The sequence below is a fragment of the Coregonus lavaretus genome (assembly GCF_964263955.1).
Source record: "Coregonus lavaretus genome assembly, chromosome: 6".
In the NCBI taxonomy this organism is placed as follows: Eukaryota; Metazoa; Chordata; class Actinopteri; order Salmoniformes; family Salmonidae; genus Coregonus; species Coregonus lavaretus.
In genome coordinates this window covers 38,460,272-38,482,931 of record NC_139993.1, presented here as the reverse complement: position 1 = coordinate 38,482,931, position 22,660 = coordinate 38,460,272, and the positions used below count along the sequence as shown (strand labels likewise).

The 22,660-nt window shown below is 43.2% G+C and overlaps 1 protein-coding gene across 1 annotated transcript in view; it reads left to right on the top strand.

Annotated features, from left to right (window-relative positions):
• Nucleotides 1-3,526, top strand: part of LOC311131564 (uncharacterized protein C1orf21 homolog) — a 41,811-nt gene extending 38,285 nt beyond the window's left edge. Inside the window, exons 4-6 of the mRNA XM_084164621.1 lie at nt 957-1,027; nt 1,622-1,682; nt 1,979-3,526. Of these exons, the coding sequence (XP_084020747.1) occupies nt 957-1,027; nt 1,622-1,682; nt 1,979-2,026 (180 nt within the window). The 3' untranslated portion in view covers nt 2,027-3,526. The remainder of the gene's footprint in view (nt 1-956; nt 1,028-1,621; nt 1,683-1,978) is intronic.
• Nucleotides 3,527-22,660: the final 19,134 nt, after the last annotated feature.

Here is a 22,660-nt window from a genome sequence, read left to right as displayed (position 1 = left end):
GGCCTACATTTTGTGAGCAATAGCTACGATTTATTATTTCCTACAAACACTGTAAAATAACCAGAAAAGGTGCACACCCTTTTGGATGAGGTAACAATTGAAGGAAAGGAATCAAAACTGGAGAGAAATGAAAGTCCTACCCTCCTATTGATTGTCATTTCAGTGTCTCTTTATTCCACCATTGTTGTGACTGTGCTGCCATCATCATAGTAGCTGGCTTAAAACATGCAGGAGAACAAATGTCATTTTCAGAAGTGACTTACTATTTTTAGAAAGCTTAACGAAAAGTACTCACAGGGGACCGTTTCTCACAGACGCACATTTAATCCTGCAGAGTCAAAGTGCACACACACAACCAAACAGATTTATGTGTGACGCTGCATATCCATGAATTCTTGTAGTGAGCATACGCAGTAGCAGGGTGATCTAAAGCCTGAGGAGAGGGCAGCTCCTAGTTTAAGACACACTAAAACCTTGGCATGCCATGCTCCTCCAAAGCACAGCCAGCACCTCTAATGATCCAGGCCGGTGAGGAGGTTTTCCCCCTGGTCAGTCCCACTGGCCTCCAGCCTCTTAGCATCCCAGCCAGTGTCTGGATCCAGGCAAGAGCAGAGCAGACCAGGCTCTCCTGCACAGGGCCTACATGGCAGCCTGTCTCTTCCCAGCTCCAAGGCTCCAGCAGCAGGGGTAGGCAGCCTCTCCATCCCCAGCCTTAGGGTCACAGCTGGGCCAGGCAACTCTTACCTCCAGCCACAGACCTGTCACTCCCCTTAGCCATAGTGACACACAACACAGCAGGGTACGGATGTTTCCAACCTTAGGGCCCTGGCTGGCAGGGGGCAGGTATCTTTTCTCTCCCCAGCCTCTGGCCTACTACATGGGCAGGATGGGGTTCGGAGGGCTCTGTGTATAGTCTCTGGGCTATGAGCTGATCTGTGTGTTTTTGTGTGTTTCAGGAGAAGAGCTCTTTACAGTACAGGGGAAAACCACACAAAGAAGGCTCTGGAGCCAACGCCAACAGGACAAAGTGAGTGATAACATGTTTGTGTGTATGACAGAGTGTGTGTGTGAGACAAAGTGTGTGTAATAAAATGTCTGTAATAACGCTGTGTGAGTCTGCGTGCACGTGTTATCAGCTAGTCATTGGTGTTACTTAACAATCATTGCTGCGCTTTTATATGTATTCATAAATGGTATCAGGCAGTGTGATTTAAAGCAGTGTGTTGTTATCACTGTAGTGGACCTGAGTGGTTAGTGTCTTTTGTTTCCAGACGTGTAATGTGGCTCTATTTCTGTGTGGATTAGCATGGGTGCTGTAGCTGTATTTAGTTTGCTTTTGGATTATATACTTTGTGGGAGCACTCCATAAAATGATTATTCAAATTCCTCCACAACCACGAAGGCTCTTGCCGAAGCGGGGGTTTAGAACTGTGTGTGTGTGTGTGTGTGTGTGTGTGTGTGTGTCCTGTGTGGGGGGTGTAATGGAAAATTCTAGTGGTGTTTGTTGCCTCCCGTTTCCTCCCTGTCTAACTTCCTCCTTCATTCTCTTTCTCAATCCCTCACTCTCGTTCTCACTCTTTATTTCGCTCCCTCGTTCTCACTCTCTTCCTTTCTTTCACAGTATCCACACGTCAGAGAGCCAGCAGGAGTTCTTCAGGATGCTGGATGAGAAGATTGAGAAGGTGAGGGGCGGAAGAGAGGGAGGGAGGGAGGGAGGGACTGGGCAGCAGGGCCTGAACATTTAAAGAGACGGTATCCTGTGAGATTTGGGGCTGCTAAAAGCCAGCTCTGACAGGCAGGAAATACTTCAAGTTGAGATACATCCAGATTAGGACTTTAAAAGACTACTTTATTCCTATCAACCTCACCCCTGTCTTCTCTATCCTCTCCATTTATCCTACGGAGATGCTATCTGTCCTCCCTCTCATCACTGTCTTCTCTGTTTCATCCCTCTCTCATCTGTGGTGTGTGCCCACAGGGACAGGATTACTGTTCAGAGGAAGAAGAGGCAGAGGATGGGACATAGCTAACAGGCCCCCGACTCAACCCCCTACAGAGAGCCTCCCAGAGTGTGTGTGTGTGCATGTTAGACTGAATCAGTGTTTGTATGTTGTGTGTGTCTATGTATGTTCGACTGCCTTTGTATGTGATTCTGTATGTGTCTGTGTGAGCATGTAGGTTTTTTGCGTGTATGTGTGAGAGAGAGGGCAAGCTATTCTCAGACTGGCTGTCGTCCCATTGGGCCCCTGAGTGAATTACTGGAGGGAGAGACGAATGAGGAGACATACAGACAGACATGTGGACTCACTGTAGCCATGCCAGTGTGCCTGCTCCCCCGCAGGACTATGGAGAAACCCTTCCCTCTACCCCAACTACCACCCCAGTGAACTGTTCTGTGGACCCTGGTCCAGCTCTGTGTATACCACCCCCTCATGACTACAACATGGAGAAGGAGGACAAACGGAAGAGGAACGAGCATTATGGGAGTTGGAGTCTGGGAGACACCCTCCTGGTTTCTACCTTCAATGGCCCTGGCTGTTGTGCTTCACCTGCGAGGAGCAGAGATGTGGATAGAGATAGAGGGGTGCTGGGGAAGGGGGTCACTTCCATAACCCCCACCAGCCCCCATCAGACAACGGAGGCTCGTTGCTGCAGTGGGCCAGACAGAGGGAAGGAAGGGAGGGGGGGGAAAAGAAAAATCTAGATATTTTAATAAGAGAAAGAAGAGTCAGTGAGTGGCTTATTTTGAAACTCTGAACTCCTGCCTTTTTGAAGGACTTTTTTTATTATGTTCATCCAGTTAATTATTTTTATTTTATTTTCATGTTTTTTTAATTTGGCTTCTATCATAGTGAATCACCTCCTGCAGGCTGCAGCTCTATAGGTCAGAGCTTCTGTGTTGCTAGACAACCTGTCCTCTTAAATATACCCTCAACGCTACTATACCAGACCTTGACTATGTGAAACACACACTCACCTTCATATTCATAGATGCAGACCCACAAGTACACACTCATACATTCAGACACAGACACACACTCATACGGACAGACAAACTCAGATAGACGCATACACACACATATGCCATTTTATTCCTGTCATTTCATTAGCCGAGTGTTATGTAAGTATGTCGATAGGCTGTGATGTTGAGGGGTTTGGGTGAATGTTGGAACCAGCAGCTGTGGGTTGGTTGCTTTCTGCTGCTGGACTTATTCATGTCCACCTGCAGTGTTTATTGCTCTTTCTTCTGCATTGGTAGCTCAGTCGCCGCTTCTCTTCAACTCAGCAGTATTGACGCTTACTGGCAGAGTGGAGTCACCCTCTGTTGACACACACACAAACACACACACACAAACACACACAGCCTTTTCATGGACTAAGAAGTGAGATTTAAAGGAAAAGAGGTGTGGTTGCCTGGGAGACACAGCCCTGATTGTGCTTCTGTCATGATTACTGGATCGTTCCTTTTTAATTTGATTTTCAATACTTTTTGTTTTTCTATTAAAATAAAAACACAGGAGCTGTTCATCTGCTGTGTGTATCTATCTGTGTGACTCAGAGGTGGTGTGTGGTTAACAGTTACAGTAAGGAAAGTCGTTTCATGCTGACATCACCGTTGGATTGAAGAGTCAGTAGATTTTCCTCTGGTACTGTTCCCAAAGCCATGTTGCAGTTTATATAAGTGGAGCGTAGAGACACCTTCTGGTCAAGACTGATGCTTTGTGCCATCTGGTGGTAGAATATAAGAATTGCACCTGAGGCATCATGAATTACAAAGAGCCTATTCAATAGGGCTGGGGGACCTAACGATATGGGGGACCTCACGATACGATATTAGCACAGATACTTAGGTACCGATACGATATGTATTGCAATTCTCATGATTCTATATGTATTGTGATTCGATACTGTGATATTATTGCGATTTGATGTTCCAAACATATGGCCCACCATATGTCTGCTGCAGAGAGGTGAAAGACCCATGATAAACGAGTTTTGATCAATCATGGAAATAAAAGTGCTGAAAACACTTTGGAGAACAAGCTATGAAGGAAAAATACTGGAATTTTGGTGCAGGTACAGCCAACCAGGGCAAAAATAATGTGATATTGTCAAACATAATTTCCACCCCAATCACTACTATTCAGTGTGAGACATATGGAAATACTGGATGTATCTGTTAACCTCGTAAAGATCTGACCCCTTTTTTAAAATTTTTGCCTAAAATGACATACCCAAATCTAACTGCCTGTAGCTCAGGACCTGAAGCAAGGATATGCATATTCTTGATACCACCTGAAAGGAAACACTTTGAAATGTTTTGTGGAAATGTTTGTGGAAATGTGAAATTAATGTAGGAGAATATAACATATTAGATCTGGTAAATGATAATACAAACAAAACAACATGCGTTTTGTATAAATTTTTTGTTCCATCTTTGAAATGCAAGAGAAAGGCCACAATATATTGCAGTTTAGGCGCAATTTAGATTTTGGCCATTAGATGGCAGCAGTGTGTGTGCAAAGTTTCAGATTGATCCAGTGAAGCATTGCAATACTGGACTATTTTGTATCAAGTCTGCCCAAATGTGCCGAATTGGTCAATTTGATAGATTTTCAAGTACATAACTATAGAGAACATACAAAAATGATATGGTAATACAAAATATAAGTTTACACACTCCCAGGAATGTCATACATAATGGATCATTAGCTTATACACTAACTTTTACACATCTAGATGGCCGGGCGGGGTGGGTGGGTGTGGAACCAGAGACCGCAGGGGTTCAAACTGTAGAACCCAGTTCCTACATTTGAATATAAAAATGGATTTTATCAAACATAACTATGCTACATTTTATCTCCAACTACTTCTCAGATAGAGTTCAATGTGTCAAATCGGAGGGCCTGTTGTCTGGACCTATGGCAGTCTCTATGGGGGTGCCACAGGGTTCAATTCTTGGGCCGACTCTTTTCTCCGTGTATATCAATGATGTCGCTCTTGCTGCTGGTGACTCTCAGATACACCTCTACGCAGACAACACCATTTTGTATACATCTGGCCCTTCATTGGACACTGTGTTAACAAACCTCCAAACGAGCTTCAATGCCATACAACACTCCTTCAGTAGCCTCCAACTGCTCTTAAACACTAGTAAAACTAAATGCATGCTCTTCAATCGAACGCTGCTGGCACCCGCCCACCCGACTAGAATCACTACTCTCGACGGGTCTGACCTAGAGTATGTGGACAACTACAAATACCTAGGTGTCTGGTTAGACTGTAAACTATCCTTCCAGACTCACATTAAGAATCTCCAATCCAAAGTTAAATCCAGAATCGGCTTCCTATTTCGCAACAAAGCCTCCTTCACTCATGCTGCCAAACATGCCCTCGTAAAACTGACTATCCTACCGATCCTTGACTTCAGCGATGTCATTTACAAAATAGCCTCCAGCACTCTACTCAGCAAATTGGATGTAGTCTATCACAGTGCCATCCGTTTTGTCACCAAAGCCCCATACACTACCCACCACTGTGACCTGTACGCTCTTGTTGGCTGGTCCTCATTACATGTTCGTCGTCAAACCCACTGGCTCCAGGCCATCTATAAATCACTGCTAGGCAAATCCCCGCCTTATCTTAGCTCATTGTTCACCATAGCAGCACCCACCCGTAGTCTGCGCTCCAGCAGGTATATCTCACTGGTCATCCCCAAAGCCAACACCTCCTTTGGCCGCCATTCCTTCCAGTTCTCTGCTGCCAATGACTGGAACGAATTGCAAAAATCTCTGAAGCTGGAGACTCTTATCTCCCTCACTAACTTTAAGCATCAGTTGTCAGAGCACCTTAACGATCACTGCACCTGTACACAGCCCATCTGAAATTAGCCCACCCAACTACCTCATCCCTATATTGTTATTTATTTTGCTCATTTGCACCCCAGTATCTCTATTTGCACATCATCTCTTGCACATCTATCATTCCAGTGTTAATACTAATTGTAATTATTTTGCTCTATAACCTATTTATTGCCTTACCTCCATAACTTGCTACATTTGCACACACTGTATATATATATTTTCTGTTGTATTTTTGACTGTTTGTTTTGTTTTACCCCATATGTAACTGTGTTGTTGTTTTTATCGCAATGCTTTGCTTTATCTTGGCCAGGTCGCAGTTGTAAATGAGAACTTGTTCTCAACTGGCTTACCTGGTTAAATAAAGGTTAAATAAAAATAAAAAAATATCTGGGACCCTTAGGATGACAAATCAGAGCAAGGTTACTGAATGTAAGTACATTATTTACCTTCAGAGGTGAATGTATCAAACCAGTTGCTGTGATACGTTTTTTGTTGTTGTGCACTCTCCTCAAACAATAGCATGGTATTTTTTCACTAATAGCTACTGTAAATTGGACAGTGCTGTTAGATTAACAAGAATTTAAGCTTTTTGCCCATATAAAACATGTCTATGTCCTGTAAAGTTTCTACGGAATCGGTGTCCCGTATACGGGACGGTTGAGCTAATGTGATTAGCACGACTGTTGTAAGTAACAGCAAACTTTCCAGGACATAGACATGTCTTATATGGGCAGAAAGCTTAAATTATTGTTAATCTAACTGCGCTGTCCAATTTACAGTAGCTATTACAGTGAAGAAATACCATGCTATTGTTTGAGGAGAGTGCACAACAACAAAAAACCTATAACGGCAACTGGTTTGATACATTCACCTCCTGAAGGTAAATAATGTACTTACATTCAGTAATCTTTCTCTGATTTGTCATCCTAAAGGTCCCAGCGATAAAATGTAGCATAGTTATGTTTGATAAAATCCATTTTTATATTCAAATGTAGGAACTGGGTTCTACATTTTGAACCCCTGCTGTCTCTGGCTCCACACCCACCCCACCCGGCCATCTAGATGTGTGGAAGTTAGTGTATAAGCTAATGATCCATCATGTATGACATTCCTGGGAGTGTGTAAACTTACCTTTTGTATTACCATATCATTATTGTATGTTCTCTATAGTTATGTCCTTGAAAATGTATCAATTGACCAATTTGGCACATTTGGGCAGACTTGATACAAAATAGTCCAGTATTGCAGTGCTTCACTGGATCAATCTGAAACTGTGCACACACACACTGCTGCCATCTAGTGACCAACATCTAAATTGTGCCTAAACTGCAATATTATGTTGTTGCCTTTCTCTTGCATTTCAAAGATGTTGAAACAAAATAGAATATAGTATATTCTCCTACATTAATTTCACATTTCCACAAACTTCAAAGTGTTTCCTTTCAAATGGTATCAATAATATGCATATCCTTGCTTCAGGTCCTGAGCTACAGGCAGTTAGATTTGGGTATGTCATTTTAGGTTAAAATTAAATTTAAAAAAGGTTCAGATCCTTAAGAGGTTAAAGAATATGCAGGAGGAACTTCCACATTATATAATGCATTCTCACAACTATCGATAGCTAATATGTTAGAAATCTGAGATCTCTCAATTTGCCTTGAGTCATTAGTGGGTCACTGGGATGGATGTGGATTTGTTTAATTTGGAAACCAGTACAGGTTTTGAGTGTTAGTTTATAGTGCTACCATTCCTCATAATGGGCTGGAGCGGATCACACACACACACTCTCTCTGTCTTGCTCACAGGGGCACATATTATTATAATAATAATCATCATCATCATCATCAGCAACCACTGTACAGCAGCACAGAGAGAGAGAGAGAGAGAGTCCCAGTGGGCCTAGTTCTCACAGCCAGCCAAGGGAGAGAGAGGGAGCCAGAGAGACTGATGTTGCCCGTTAACCTCAGACAGGAATATGGGCAAGACTATGTTATTTCCACAATGAGGTAAGAACCCAATAAACACCTCCCTTCCCTTGTGAGTGTGCGCTCATTAGGGTACAGCATGTTCTAGCAGTCTGGCTGAGAGAGGTTTAAGCCCCAGTTTGCAGTGTGTTGCACACCTCACTTCACACACACACAGTTCCTGGAGGTTTATCATCTGGAACTGTGGGTGGACAAGGGGCTACTGGTTCTGTGAGTCACTGTGAGATCCCAGTGAAGGTGAGTGATGGAGCGGTGCCTGGTGAGGGGAGGGGATTTATGATGATTGGCAGGCTCTAGCTCTGCCCCTATTGGCTGGTCTCTCTCCCAGTGAGACTGCTGGCTCCGTCTAGTGAACGCTCTGCTCTGCCAGCATGACTTCACTCAGCTATTACTCTTAACTCAATCCAGCAGCTTCTAGCTCTCTGCCTTTCTCTCCATCTCTCTCCTTCTACCCAACTAACACACCCGCAGGCAGCTCTTAGTTTCTGGCTCTATATCCACTGTAGTAGCTGTCTCTGCCTCTCCAACTGTCTCCCTATTTGTATGTAAAGCCTTGCGATGCTGATCCATATGCACTGGATTACCAAGGCCGACACCCTTCCGATCAGAGGAGCCACAGTTACAGATGCACTATAATGGATTGAAATGCATTTGCATTCACAGCGCGCCTCTCCTAAGTACTAAAGGCTCTTTCCATGGGAGAAAGTCTGAGAACTCGCGTCATACACTTCCAGTATGTAGCAGTAGTGTTCTCCTGGGAATAGGGCCTGTCATACAAGTACTGTATCTACTTTACATGATTAGGGAGGGAGCAGTAACATCCACTTTGGTATAGTACACATAGGCCCTACCGTATGTATAGCTGTGAGAGGAGAGGAGGCTGTACGTGACAGACTACTTGTGTCTGAGACTCTCTCCTCTACCCTCTGACCCCATGGAGTGTTTTCTTCCACCATCTGTGGCTGAGTGCCCTCGAAGAATGAAAGGATGGGACTTCAGATCCCACTTCCTCCCTCCTTCCCCCTCTCTCTGTGTGCACCGGCCACACCGAGAGCTCCTTCTGCTGGGCAATCTGCTCCAGTGATCTTTCATAATACATACTTGGAAGCCGCTAACAGAACAGACATTTTATCTTGTTTCTGTGGGCATATTATTCTGTCCAGCTTGTGAGCAAATGTTGGGTGTGCATAATTCCTCTCCTCTCCCCGTCTGCTCTAGTGGCTCCATCACTCTGATGGACAGGCAGGCAGACGGCTCTCCTCAACAACACAAGAGAGATTTATATAACCCAGCTCAGTGGTATTATAATCACACTACAGGCCTGTCTACTGAAATCACTTGGTTTGCACTCAGTTGTGTGAGTCATGTTGACTGAATGCTAATGTTTGTGTCCCCGAGTGGCGCAGTGGTCTAAGGCACTGCAGCGCAGTGCTAGCTGTGCCACTAGAGATCCTGGTTCGAATCCAGGCTCTGTCGTAACCGGCCGCGACCGGGAGACCCATGGGGCGGCGCACAATTGGCCCAGGGTAGGGGAGGGAATGGCCGGCAGGGGTGTAGCTCAGTTGGTAGAGCATGGCGTTTGCAACGCCAGGGTTGTGGGTTTGATTCCCACGGGGGACCAGTATAAAAAAATAATGTATGCACTCACTAACTGTAAGTCGCTCTGGATAAGAGCGTCTGCTAAAATGACTAAAATGTAAAAATGTTTGTACACCTACAATATTCAGTGCTCTTGCAGAATTGTGCTATGTTTCCAAGGGAAACATTAGATTTATTTTAGGGAAATAAGACACATTTCTGCCATGCCAATTACTAACCATCCATTACATTTACAAAGTTATGAGAATCTACCCTGCTATTTTGAGTGGCTCTGAAATTCTGGATCTATGCATTTGGGGAATGTTTTTGACCACAGTTTAGAACATCATAAGCTTGGCAGTAGTCATGATGGAGTATGCAAGTTAGAATTAGTCTCCCTTCCAGACAAAATGGAACTATGCATTTATCCCAAACAGAAATGAAATGACTGCTGTTAATGCAGCTCTGCATTTCACAAAGGTTGAAAAGGACAAAGGACTGCATGTGAAGTATGTAACCACAATTACAAAGGAAATGCTTTGGGGTGAAATGAATAACATTTGGTAAAACATTTCAGAGTAGGCTAGGAAGTATCCCACTGGGCACAAACTAGTTGAATCAACGTTGTTTCAACGTAATTTATCAAAGTATTGTGACGTGGAATCTACGTGGAAAATACATTGGATTTGAAAAAGGTCATCAACTGTTTTGAGGGTGAAATTTCAACCACAGGATTATGTCCTCATGGTAACCAATTTTCAACATAGACAAACCTTGTATAACATACTGTATGTTGAATTTGTACCTTTGAAACAACTCAAAAAGAAAAGGAAAGCCGCACACTCTAGGAGCTCAGATGCAATAATGTAATATCTTAATAACCTTATTAAGATATTAAATTATTGCATCTGAGCTCCTAGAGTGTGCGGCTTTCCTTTTCTTTTTGAAGTGTTTTACGCCGTCAGCCAGCACCTCGCCTAAATAGGTGTGCGTTTCTTTCGCCTTTATCTCTACCTTTGAAACAACGTCAGATCTACAACGATATATATCCACTATCAGGAAAAAAAGGTAGGCTGGGCAGCACCTACTGGAGAGTTCATCTATCTACAGCTTCATTCATGTTTTGGTCTCCCATCCAGGGTTTTAAGCAAGCCCAGCCCTCCTTAGCTTTGGTATTTGTTACTGACTACTACCAATGTGCTATCGTGAGAATGATTGTTGAGAGGTCTCTTAATAACTTAATAGATTCACTGTTGCTATCAAAGTAATTCCAAAGGGTAGGTTTAACAGAGCAAATGAAATGTAACCATACTTTATAAGTCAAATCATTGATGATACTATTTAGGCCTATATAGCATTTGCGAAGTCATCAACAGCTTTTGTTTTAAATTCAACCCAGGGTTCAACTAAAAATAGACTACATATAGGCCTAGGGTTTCAAGCTTTGGTTGATTTCTAATTTAATATTCAGGTTAATAATTAACATGTTGGATTCACCTCTCCATCTCAACCAAAAAAAGTTAAAGAATTGGACTAAATCAAATCAAACTTTAAATGCACTTTAAATAAAGTCCTATTCTTTAACTTTGATTTTTTGATTGAGATGCAGACGTGAAGCCAACATATCAATTTGTAGAGAAACCGGAATTAAAACCAGACTAAGTCAGTGGCACAAAATATACATCTCCTTCAAATGATGATTTTTGGTTGCATTGACAACCAAACACAATTCAGTATCACTTTTGCAATACAGTAAATAGCCTATGAACTTGTCGACAAGTTAACAAATTATATGTTGGATTCATGTCTCCAACTAAACCAAAAATACAAATGAAAGAATAGGATTAAGCCAGTGGCTCAGATGAAACTATCCAAGCAATAGATATCTCTTTTAAATGTTGATATTTGGTTACGTTGTCAACCAAACACAATTCAATATTACTTTTGTAATACAGTAAATCGCCAAAATTTAACACTATCTTAACTAGTTTAACAGTATTTATTCAACCTTAAAATGATTAACACAACACATCCATGGCCACATTTGGAGGTTACTGTAACTATAAATGTCTGCTTATGTAAACATAGAAAGTGTGCATGTTCAACATAGCATGCAAAGGTCGCAGGTCTGTAGAAATCTTCACAGTTGCTGTAATAATCTGCGCAGAATCTCGAACAGCATTGATCACTTGCACTATGTACTTTTAATGTCATATCAACTGCAATCCAGGTCATTTGGTTGTGCTATTAGATGAAGCACAGTGATAACACATTAAATTGTTGTATAAATAAAAAATATCTGACATTGTATCCCCATTTTAACTTTGTTGTGCTTTTAAATGGTTGAAAGCGCAGTGATAACACATTTAGATGACAACTAAACCAAAAATCTGACATTGTTTTTCTATTGAAATTTGGTTGTGCTTTTAGATAAAAAAAAAAAAAAAAAACATTTTTAGTCATTTAGCAGACGCTCTTATCCAGAGCGACTTACAGGAGCAATTAGGGTTAAGTGCCTTGCTCAAGGGCACATCGACAGATTTTTCACCTAGTCGGCTCGGGGATTAGAACCAGCGACCTTTCGGTTACTGGCACAACGCTCTTAACCACTAAGCTACCTGCCGCCCATAGTGATAACACATTGGGAATTAAACAAACTTCTGGCTGTCCTTTTTGAGTGGGTGAATAAAGGCTGAAATCTCATTGATCAACATCTCAACCAAATATTGCCTGAATTTCCACGTTGAAATTACGTGGTGTGCGATGCAGTCCATATGCAATTCCATAGATACAATGTTGTCAAAATGTAACTAAAGTCATATCACAAAGCAACATGTCTGGTAATCTGAGTTTAGGAACATTGACCACTAATGACTGTTGTCTTCAGACTTTATGAAGATGACTACTGTGTGAAGGAACATGGATGGATTCCAACCTCTGCTACTGTCTCTATAGGGGCACTAGAGGGAGCTAGGGGATTGACCTTGCGTCAACACAATGGACAGACAGACATTTCTACTTAGTACTCCTGTCCAGACATATTTCATCAGGAACATCCATACAACTACAGGGTTAATGGTAATGTACACTCATTAGACCATTTAAATCAAGAAAGAAAACATCAACAGGTGGCTTCACACTTATGCAAATAAGCAGTGGGCTGAGTTTAGTCAGAGGGGGAAATTGTCTGGGTGTATCTGTCTGTCTGTCTGCAGCTGGGACTGGAACTGATGTCACTGATGACTTCATGGTACTTAGAGAACTCTGCTGCTGCAGCTGCACCATCCAAGAAACAGTCCGGCAGAGAGGAGGAATGGGAATATAATGGAAATACAGAGGGATGGGGAGAATGAGGAAGTGGGGAATGGAGTCATGCAGACAGGGGCTTGTGCAGAGGAATTATGTACCATACATGAGAGGAGGAGTATTGAAGAAACAGCAAATGGATGAAGGATAATGTAGAAGACAGCCATACCGTGGTAAAGTTGGTTTGAGTTTCGATATTCAGACCTTCAAACATTAATAGCTCATGAACGATTTGAGCTACATACCTCAGGTTAGGCTCTCTATAAGGGAAAAAAATATGTAAAACATTGCACAGGTCTTATTTTCCCGATTCCAACCCGAGTTTCATAATCACACAGAAATGGTGTAGTAAGAGCCAACTTATACTTGATTCAAAAATGTGGTCGGAGGCACTGTGTGGCTGTCATTTCTCTCTGCCTCCTTCTTTCCACCACTCCTTTCCTCTTTTGACCTCACCCTCTCACCGTCCCCCCCTACTCACAAGGCAGGCAATACGCTTGACCTCATCTTTACTAGCTGTTCTTCTACTAATCTCACTGCAACTCCCCTCCAAGTCTCCGACCACTACTTTGTATCCTTTTCTCTCTCGCTCTCCTCCAACACTACTCACTCTGCCCCTACTCAGATGTTAATGTGCCGTGGCAACCTTCTCTCTCTCTCTCCCACTACTCTCTCCTCTTCCATCCTATCATCTCTTCCCTCTGCTAAATCCTTCTCCCTCCGATCTCCTGATTCTGCCTCCTCAACCCTCCTCTCCTCCCTTTCTGCATCTTTTGACTCTCTATGTCCCCTATCCTCCCGGCCGGCTCGGTCCTCCCCTCCTGCTCCGTGGCTTGACGACTCATTGCGAGCTCACAGAAGAGGGCTCCGGGCAGCCGAGCGGAAATTGAGGAAAACTAGACTCCCTGCGGACCTGTCATCTTTTCACTCCCTCCTCTCTACATTCTCTTCCTCTGTTTCCGCTGCTAAAGACACTTTCTACCACTGTACATTTCAAGCCTCTGCCACTAACCCTAGGAAGCTCTTTGCCACCTTCTCCTCCCTGCTGAATCCTCCTCCTCCTCCCCCTCCCTCCTCCCTCTCTGTGGATGACTTCATCAACCATTTTGAAAAGAAGGATGACGACATCCGATCTTCATTTATTAAGTCAAATGACACCGCTGGTCCTGCTCACACTGCCCTACCCTATGCTTTGACTTCTTTCTCCCCTCTCTCTCCAGATGAAATCTTGCGACTTGTGACGGCCGGCCGCCCAACAACCTGCCCGCTTGACCCTATCCCCTCCTCTCTTCTCCAGACCATTTCCGGAGACCTTCTCCCTTACCTCACCTCGCTCATCAACTCATCCTTGACCGCTGGCCATGTCCCTTCCGTCTTCAAGAGAGCGAGAGTTGCACCTACACTCGATCCCTCCGATGTCAATAACTACAGACCAGTATCCTTTCTTTCTTTTCTCTCCAAAACTCTTGAGCGTGCCGTCTCTAGCCAACTCTCCTGCTATCTCTCTCAGAATGTCCTTCTTGATCCAAACCAGTCATGTTTCAAGACTGGTCATTCAACTGAGACTGCTCTTCTCTGTGTCACGGAGGCTCTCCGCACTGCTAAGGCTAACTCTCTCTCCTCTGCTCTTATCCTTCTAGACCTATCCGCTGCCTTTGATACTGTGAACCATCAGATCCTCCTCTCCACCCTCTCCGAGTTGGGCATCTCCGGCGCTGCTCATTCTTGGATTGCGTCCTACCTGACAGGTCGCTCCTACCAGGTGGCGTGGTGAGAATCTGTCTCTGCACCACGTGCTCTCACCATTGGTGTCCCCCAGGGCTCAGTTCTAGGCCCTCTCCTATTCTCTCTATACACCAAGTCACTTGGCTCTGTCATATCCTCACATGGTCTCTCCTATCATTGCTACGCAGACGACACACAATTAATTTGATCCTTTCCCCCTTCTGATAACCAGGTGGCGAATCGCATCTCTGCATGTCTGGCAGACATATCAGTGTGGATGTCGGATCACCACCTCAAGCTGAACCTCGGCAAGACGGAGCTGCTCTTCCTCCCGGGGAAGGACTGCCCGCTCCATGATCTCGCCATCACGGTTGACAACTCCATTGTGTCCTCCTCCCAGAGTGCAAAGAACCTTGGCGTGACCCTGGACAACACCCTGTCGTTCTCCGCTAACATCAAAGCGGTGACCCGATCCTGCAGGTTCATGCTCTACAACATTGGCAGAGTATGACCCTACCTTACACAGAAAGCGGCACAGGTCCTAATCCAGGCACTTGTCATCTCCCGTCTGGATTACTGCAACTCGCTGTTGGCTGGGCTCCCTGCCTGTGCCATTAAACCCCTACAACTTATCCAGAATGCTGCAGCCTGTCTGTTGTTTGACCTTCCTAAGTTCTCTCATGTCACCCCGCTCCTCCGCACACTCCACTGGCTTCCAGTAGAGGCTCGCATCTACTACAAGACCATGGTGCTTGCCTACGGAGCTGTGAGGGGAACGGCACCTCCTTACCTTCAGGCTCTGATCAGACCCTACACCCAAACGAGGGCACTACATTCATCCACCTCTGGCCTGCTAGCTCCCCTATCTCTACGAAAGCACAGTTCCCGCTCAGCCCAGTCAAAGCTATTTGCTGCTCTGGCACCCCAATGGTGGAACAAGCTCCCCCACGACAGCGGAGTCACTGACCACCTTCCGGAGACACTTGAAACCTTACCTCTTTAAGGAATACCTGGAATAGTATAAAGTAATCCTTCCTTGAATGAGTAGGTGTGTCCAAACTTTTGACTGGTACTGTATATACAAAATCACTTAATTCAATAGCTCCTTGACCATGTGACCTAGACACCTCAAACCAGCTTTGTTCAGAGGGTAGGGACACACATTCCTTTGGTTTTCCCATAAAGCACACAACATTAGAGCTGTAACTCTCTGACTCCCTCAGTTTCACACAACAATAAGACTTTCTGCTCTGCAAAGTTGGACCGCCAGGTTTTGGGCATTCTGAATAGTATTGTGTTGAACAATTTGTCAGGTTCTCACCTATTACCTGGACTACTGCAATGCTCATCTCTATAGCCTTTCTGTCAACCCTCTTCAATATGTTCAGCATTCTGTTGCTTCAGTGCTCACCCTGAAGGGTACACCATTTCAGCGTTACCATTACGGCTCAATCTGTTTGCAGGCATTCTGATGGGCTGGCAGTGGGAGGGCAAAAGATAGTGTTCTCCCTCCTCTGGGTCCTTCTCTGATGTTATGGTATCAGGTAAAGCTGCGGACCGTTGGAGAACTTTGCAGGCTACTTCTCATCATTGTGCACATTGTCTGAATGCTATTAACCTTTAAAAGACCATCGTTGTTCGCTCTCTCCTTGGATCCTTTATTTCACACCACTGGAAATTGAAACTTCCCTACTTCCGCACCAAAACCTGGGAAAACATCACATCCACTCTCCACCGACTCCACTGCTCACACACAAATCTCTCCTTGTCCTGGCTCTTTCTTACCTCTCTGACATGCTGCACACATAAATCCCTTGTCACTCACTCTACTCATCTGACTCCGGCTTTCTTATCAACCCCAACACCAGACTCCTGGCCACTGGGGACCTTGTCTTCACTGCCTTCCGCTCAGCTGCACTCCTCTGAAACTCCTGGAGCATTCATCATGCCATTTGCATATTTAAAACCAGACTCACAAACCATCTCTTCAGACAATACCTATGTTACCCTCCATTCAGCCCCCAGACTCCCATTTCTTGTTAGATGTTTTGACTAGAACCCCAAAATGTGATCATATTACTCCAGTGCTAGCCTCTATGGCTTACTGTTAAGGCTAGGGCTGATTTCAAGGTTTTACTGTTAACCTACAAAGCATTGCATGGACTTGCTCCTACTTATCTCTCTGATTTGGTCCTGTCATACATAATGTACCTACATGTACGCTACGGTCACATGACTCATAGTTGTCAAATATTTTGTTAAATTGAAGATTTAAATAAAATGTATAGTGGTATATCTATCTTTCAAGTCCTTCCGTAGTTGGGATGTAGCTCAGTTGGTAGAGCATGGCGTTTGCAACGCCAGGGTTGTGGGTTCGATTCCCACGGGGGTCCAGTATGAAAGAAATAAAATAAAATAAAAATGTATGCACTCACTAACTGTAAGTCGCTCTGGATAAGAGCGTCTGCTAAATGACTAAAATGTAAATGTAGTTTGAATATGAAAGGCATTGTGATTAATGTTTTCTATTAGTCTGACTCCATAGACTTCAGAGGTTTGTAATGTTGTGATGATAAATGTGTCCCATGATTTCACCGGCGGGAATAGATCCATCTTTTTTCTTTCTAGTGATCCAAAGAAATTGTATTTGATGCCAATGAACATCCTGATCAAACAGATATTGAAGGATGACAGAAATGGGTACTAGTGCTGGCAAGCTACAGACTTGAAGTATACGGTAGGACAGATGGGGAGATGTCTGAGTTAGGTTTCCAGTTTAACATGGTTTATTTTACAGTTTACATTTTAGTCATTTAGCAGACGCTCTTATCCAAAGCGACTTACAGTTAGTGCATTTATCTTAAGATAGCTAGGTGGGACAACCACATATCTCAGTCATAGTAAGTACATTCTTCCTAAATAAAGTAGATATCAACAAAGGCAGCGCTAGTAGGGGGGAGAAATCAAGTGTGAGTGTTTGTTCACGAAAGGAGCGGTGCAAGGGGGGAGGGTTCCGAAAATGGGCAGGGACTCTGCTGTCCTTGTTTCAGGGGGAAGCTGGTTCCACCATTGGGGTGCCAGGATAGAGAAGAGCTTTGACTGGGCTGAGTGAGAGCTGCCCTCCCATAGGGGTGGGAGGGCCAAGAGACCAGAGATGGCAGAACGGAGTACTCTGGTTGGGGTGTAGGGTTTGAGAATAGCCTGAATGTAGGGAGGGGCAGTTCTTCTTGCTGTTCCGTAGACAAGTACCATGGTCTTGTAGCGGATGCGAGCTTCGACTGGAAGCCAGTGGAGTGTGCGGAGGAGTGGGGTGACATTGGAGAACTTGGGAAGTTTGAATACCAGGTGGGCTGCAGCATTCTGGATAAGTTGCAGGGGCTTGCAGAGAACGACATGGTGTTTTTCCAGTGTCAGCCCACCCAAAAAAAAAATGCACCCCCCTCCCCAAAGTAAAATAATTTTTCACATGACCCTCCCCTTGTACTTTCAAATAAATTGAACACTCTCCCCCCTCATAGAATTAACTCAAAATAATATTTACGACCACAAATAACAATAACTGTAGCAACCCTGTGTTTATAAACGTGGATATTGACTTTGCCACTTCAGCATGCTTTTGTGGCACAGCCGATGCAACGCAGGGCTGAGGGTTCACCTACCACCACAGACGCACTCTCCCTGCCTGTTTCATTACTTCACTATCAGAGCTGGTTGCAGACAATGATCAGCTAGGGGGAATCTGATTTTCAACATTTTGATGCCATATTTATAATTATATAAAATATATGCAATGAATTTTCCACCAACAGGTTTCTGTGCCAATGGACCACACAACCAATAAACAAAACATACCGACTTCGGGCACTTCAATATCATGGTTTGCGTTTTCAAAACCACAATAAATAGACTGTCAATCTGGACAAACAGGAAATACACCCCTCCCTACTGTACCTTGTAGGCTTACCCAGTATCGAAGGCTTGGCAATCTCAGAATGTCATTAAACCTTTTGGTGTTTTCTAACAGATGTCTCAGATGTCTCTTTCCATTCATCAACAGTTTGGATTGATTGAGCGATTGATTTTATTTGTTAGTTAAAAAAAAAATACATATATACACAAAGATTTAAAAAAGGTACCGGGATCGCACAATAAAGTTGGGGACTTATTTCCATTGTGGTCCCTATTCTTTTACATAAATACAATTACATAGATACAGACATATTACAGAGATAGAGATGAAAAAAAGCTCAATCTCCAGATGAGTATGAGGGGGGAGTTTAAGTACAATTCTTACAAGCTTGTTTGGCTGGTAGCTTATTATTTTGCTGTTTGGGGCTGCTGGTGGACCATCATGTGCAGGCATAATCAAAGTGACACTGGTCTAGCGCACTTGCCAGAGTCTTTAGGGTGTCTATAGCTAAGTTTCCATCCAATTGGCGACAGATTTTCATGTGAATATTCTAAAATCTTCATAAAAACAATATGCCATTTCAGAGTTTCCTTTAGGAGAATTTAGCGCCGGACAACATGACAGGGAAGATTTCAATTTACCGGACATTTGAGAAATGTAATGGACATCCAAATGCATTTAGATCCAACCTGGCACAGCCAGCGCCATCAATAAACAAGGAATGTTGGCCAAATGAGCCACATTTAGTTGTCCTATATCAAATTACAAGAACACTATTCCTTGAGTTTCGATGTGTATCATATGCAAAACTTTATCGCCTATTTTAGGGGGGATTTTTAGGCTACTTTCCTAAAACAATAGCTGTCAGAGATTTGAGCACTAAATGTATCAGATCATTGCATGCAAAGCATATAGGCTAAGGTGTCCACTGTATGATATTCATATTTTAATATATATATAAAGGAAGCTAAGCTTAGGCCTAACCCCAGAGAGATAGAGATATGCTGGTGGCATGCTACAACACAGTAATGCATTTCTTTATGTCAGATGGCTACTGCATCTGCTATACACATATAGATGTACAGAAGGAGGGTCATTTGTTAATTTTCCATCCAAGTATTTTGTTTAAAGATAAGCATTATATTGTTAGATTATATGAGTAACTCTGGTAGGCCTAAAACAGTCTTCCTCACCTCAAGTTCAACAGTTGGAGTCAGTTGGAGCGCCGGGGTGCACTGCTTTCATATTATAAGCCTGCAGTACCTAAAGCTTAATGATAGCCACATCATACTTTACAAGCGTTTCTAAACTTTATTAGGGTAATATCAAAAGTAAGTCGAGCCATTTGTTATAGGGAAAATACGAGCAGAAGAGAGAATGTAAACCAGGGAAAAAAGGCACTACCCTCGCCTGTGCCCCCCCCAAAAACACACAATCCTCCCCAAAGCAAAAAAATAAGTTTGACAACCCTCCCCTATTTTGGGCCACCCCTCTCCCCCATTAAATATCGACCTGTCCCTAGCAAGAAAGTTGGTCAGAGACAGCACGCTCAAGTGTTTTGGAAAGAAAAGAAAGAAGGGATACCGGTCTGTAGTTTTTGACATCAGAGGGGTTGAGTGTTGGTTTCTTGAGGAGGGGAGCGACCCATTTTGCAGTAAGAGGGGACGCAGACAGTGGTCAGGGATGGGTTGATGAGGGAAGTGAGGAATGGGAGAAGGTCTCCAGAGATGGTCTGGAAAAGGGATGAGGGGATGGGGTCGAGCGGGCAGGTTGTTGGACGGCTGGACCTCACGAGTCGCAGGATTTAATCTGGAGAGAGACGGGAGAAAGAGGTCAAAGGTTAGTTCTGTGTGAGTGGGACCAGTTGACTCAATAGGCTGAGTGAATGAGGAGCGGATGTCGTCAACCTTCTTTTCAAAGTCATTGACATAGTCGTCCACAGAGAGGGAGGGGGCGGAGGATTAGTTTCAAGTTTCAAGTTGTACGTGCACAAGTACAGTGAAATGCCTTTTTTGCAAGCTCCAAACCCAACAATACAGTAATCAATATCAATGTAGCACTAAACATAACAAGGTAGAATGAAAGAAAAATAAGAAAAACAGGAGACAGTAAGAAGCTATATACAGAGTCAGCTCTAATACCATATTTACAATGTGCAGGGACACTGGAGTGATAGATGTAGATATGTATAAGGGTAAGGATATATGATTAATCGAGTAGCAGCTGTGTAAATTATGATTGTCTGTGAGTGTGTAGAGTCAGTATAAATGTGTGTGCATGTTATGTGAGTGTCAGTGTGCTTGAGTGTGTAGAGTCCTGTGAGTGTGCATAGAGAGTGCAAAAATATAAATAAAATACAAGGGTCAACTCAGATAGTCCGTGTAGCCATTCTGTTAGATATTTAGCAGTCGTATGGCTTGGGGAGAGAAGTTGTTCAGGAGCCTGTTGGTGTCAGACTTGATGCACCACTACAGCTTGCTGTGCGGAAGCAGAGAACTGTCTATGGCTTGAGTGGCTGGAGGGAGGAGAAAGTGGAGAAGGGAGAAGGTGGAAAATAGTTTCCTAGGGTTAGAGGCATAAGCTTGAAATTTAGAGTGATAGAAAGTGGCTTTAGCAGCGGATACAGAGGAAGAGAAGGTAGAGAGGAGGGAGTGAAAGGAGGATATGTACCCCTAGGAAGTTGAGTTTTCCTCCATTTTCACTCAGCTGCCTGCGGCCCTGTTCTGATAGAAGGGATGCAGCGAACAGGTATAGAAAACACACACATAGATGACAAAGCTACAAAAGAGCAAAATGAGATCATCAGAAAATAACTAGGTTAGATACTCAAGTGAGAGAGTGGTGTGGAGCATTCCTCTCTTTCCTTCCTCTGCATAATTGTATTTGTTTGGGCGACGGTCTTAGTTTTGCCCCTTAGTCCATGTTGATGTGTCAACAATCAGCTGCAGGTTATAAGCAGTTAGCAGTTCACACACCAAGTAAGCTACTGGGAAGACAGACAGCACTTTAAGTAGATGGCCCTAGCGAGCAATAAGGCAGTACTACACAACAACAGATGAAGACAAAAATGATCCTTATCACCCCTGAAGATATCAGGAGCTCTCTAGCTATAGCTAGATAATTAATCTATATTTAGAAACTGGAGGTAGACATGGTAATGGCTGATCATCAGCATAGTGTCTGGAAACATGGAGGTAGACATGGTAATGATGATCATCAGCATAGTGTCTGGAAACATGGAGGTAGACATGGTAATAGGTGATCATCAGCATAGTGTCTGGAAACATGGAGGTAGACATGGTAATGATGATCATCAGCATAGTGTCTGGAAACATGGAGGTAGACATGGTAATGATGATCATCAGCATAGTGTCTGGAAACATGGAATGAAGTAAGAAATAAAGATGCATAACAAATTGTTAATAAACGTGTGATAGACATGTAATAAGCAATGGCTTCTATTAAAGAGGTGTACACCATTCACTTAAGACACAAAAAAGACAAATATGAAACATTGCAAATCACTGTGTGGAGAAAGCAAAGGAGGTCCTCTCTGACTTCAGAAAGAAGTATGTATGACACACAGGCAAGGAAGTAGGCAACACAAATAGCAGGGATCAAAAATCAAACTAATAAAATAAGGTAAAATAAATTCATCCATTTTTTTTAGAAAACCAAAGGGTGTGTGATGTTTGTACATATCATGTAAACATTCGAACGTTGTTTTGAGGTGCCTAGGAGGTCATGTGATCAAGAAGCTATTGAAATTCGAAGTAAAAAATTGAACTAATAAATTAAGTTAAAATACATTTGAAATGTTTTCAGAAAACCAAAGGCTGTGCAATGTGTGTCCCTCCCCTTTGAACAATACAACATTGGTTTGAGGTGTCTATGTCACATGGTCAAGGAGCTACTGAATTTTAAGTAACTTTTTATAAATATATATATTTAAATAAATGTTGAAATCATTTTATGAAAAAACCAAAACAACTATCCATATAAGGAATAAATGAAAGTTGAAATGAGATTGCTAAGTCATGTGGTTGAAGAGCTATTGAAATGATATACTTTCAAATATTTATATAAAAGTGTGTAAGTGCTTTTTGGGAAAACCAAAGGCTATGCAATGTGTGTCCCTCCCCTTTGAAATATACAAAGTTGGTTTGAGGTGTCAAAAATTGAACTAATAAATGAAGGTAAAATAAATAAAACTTTTTTTTTTTTTTTACGAAGGCTGTGCGATGTATGTCCCTACCCTGTGAACATTTCAACATTGGTTTGAGGTGTCAAGG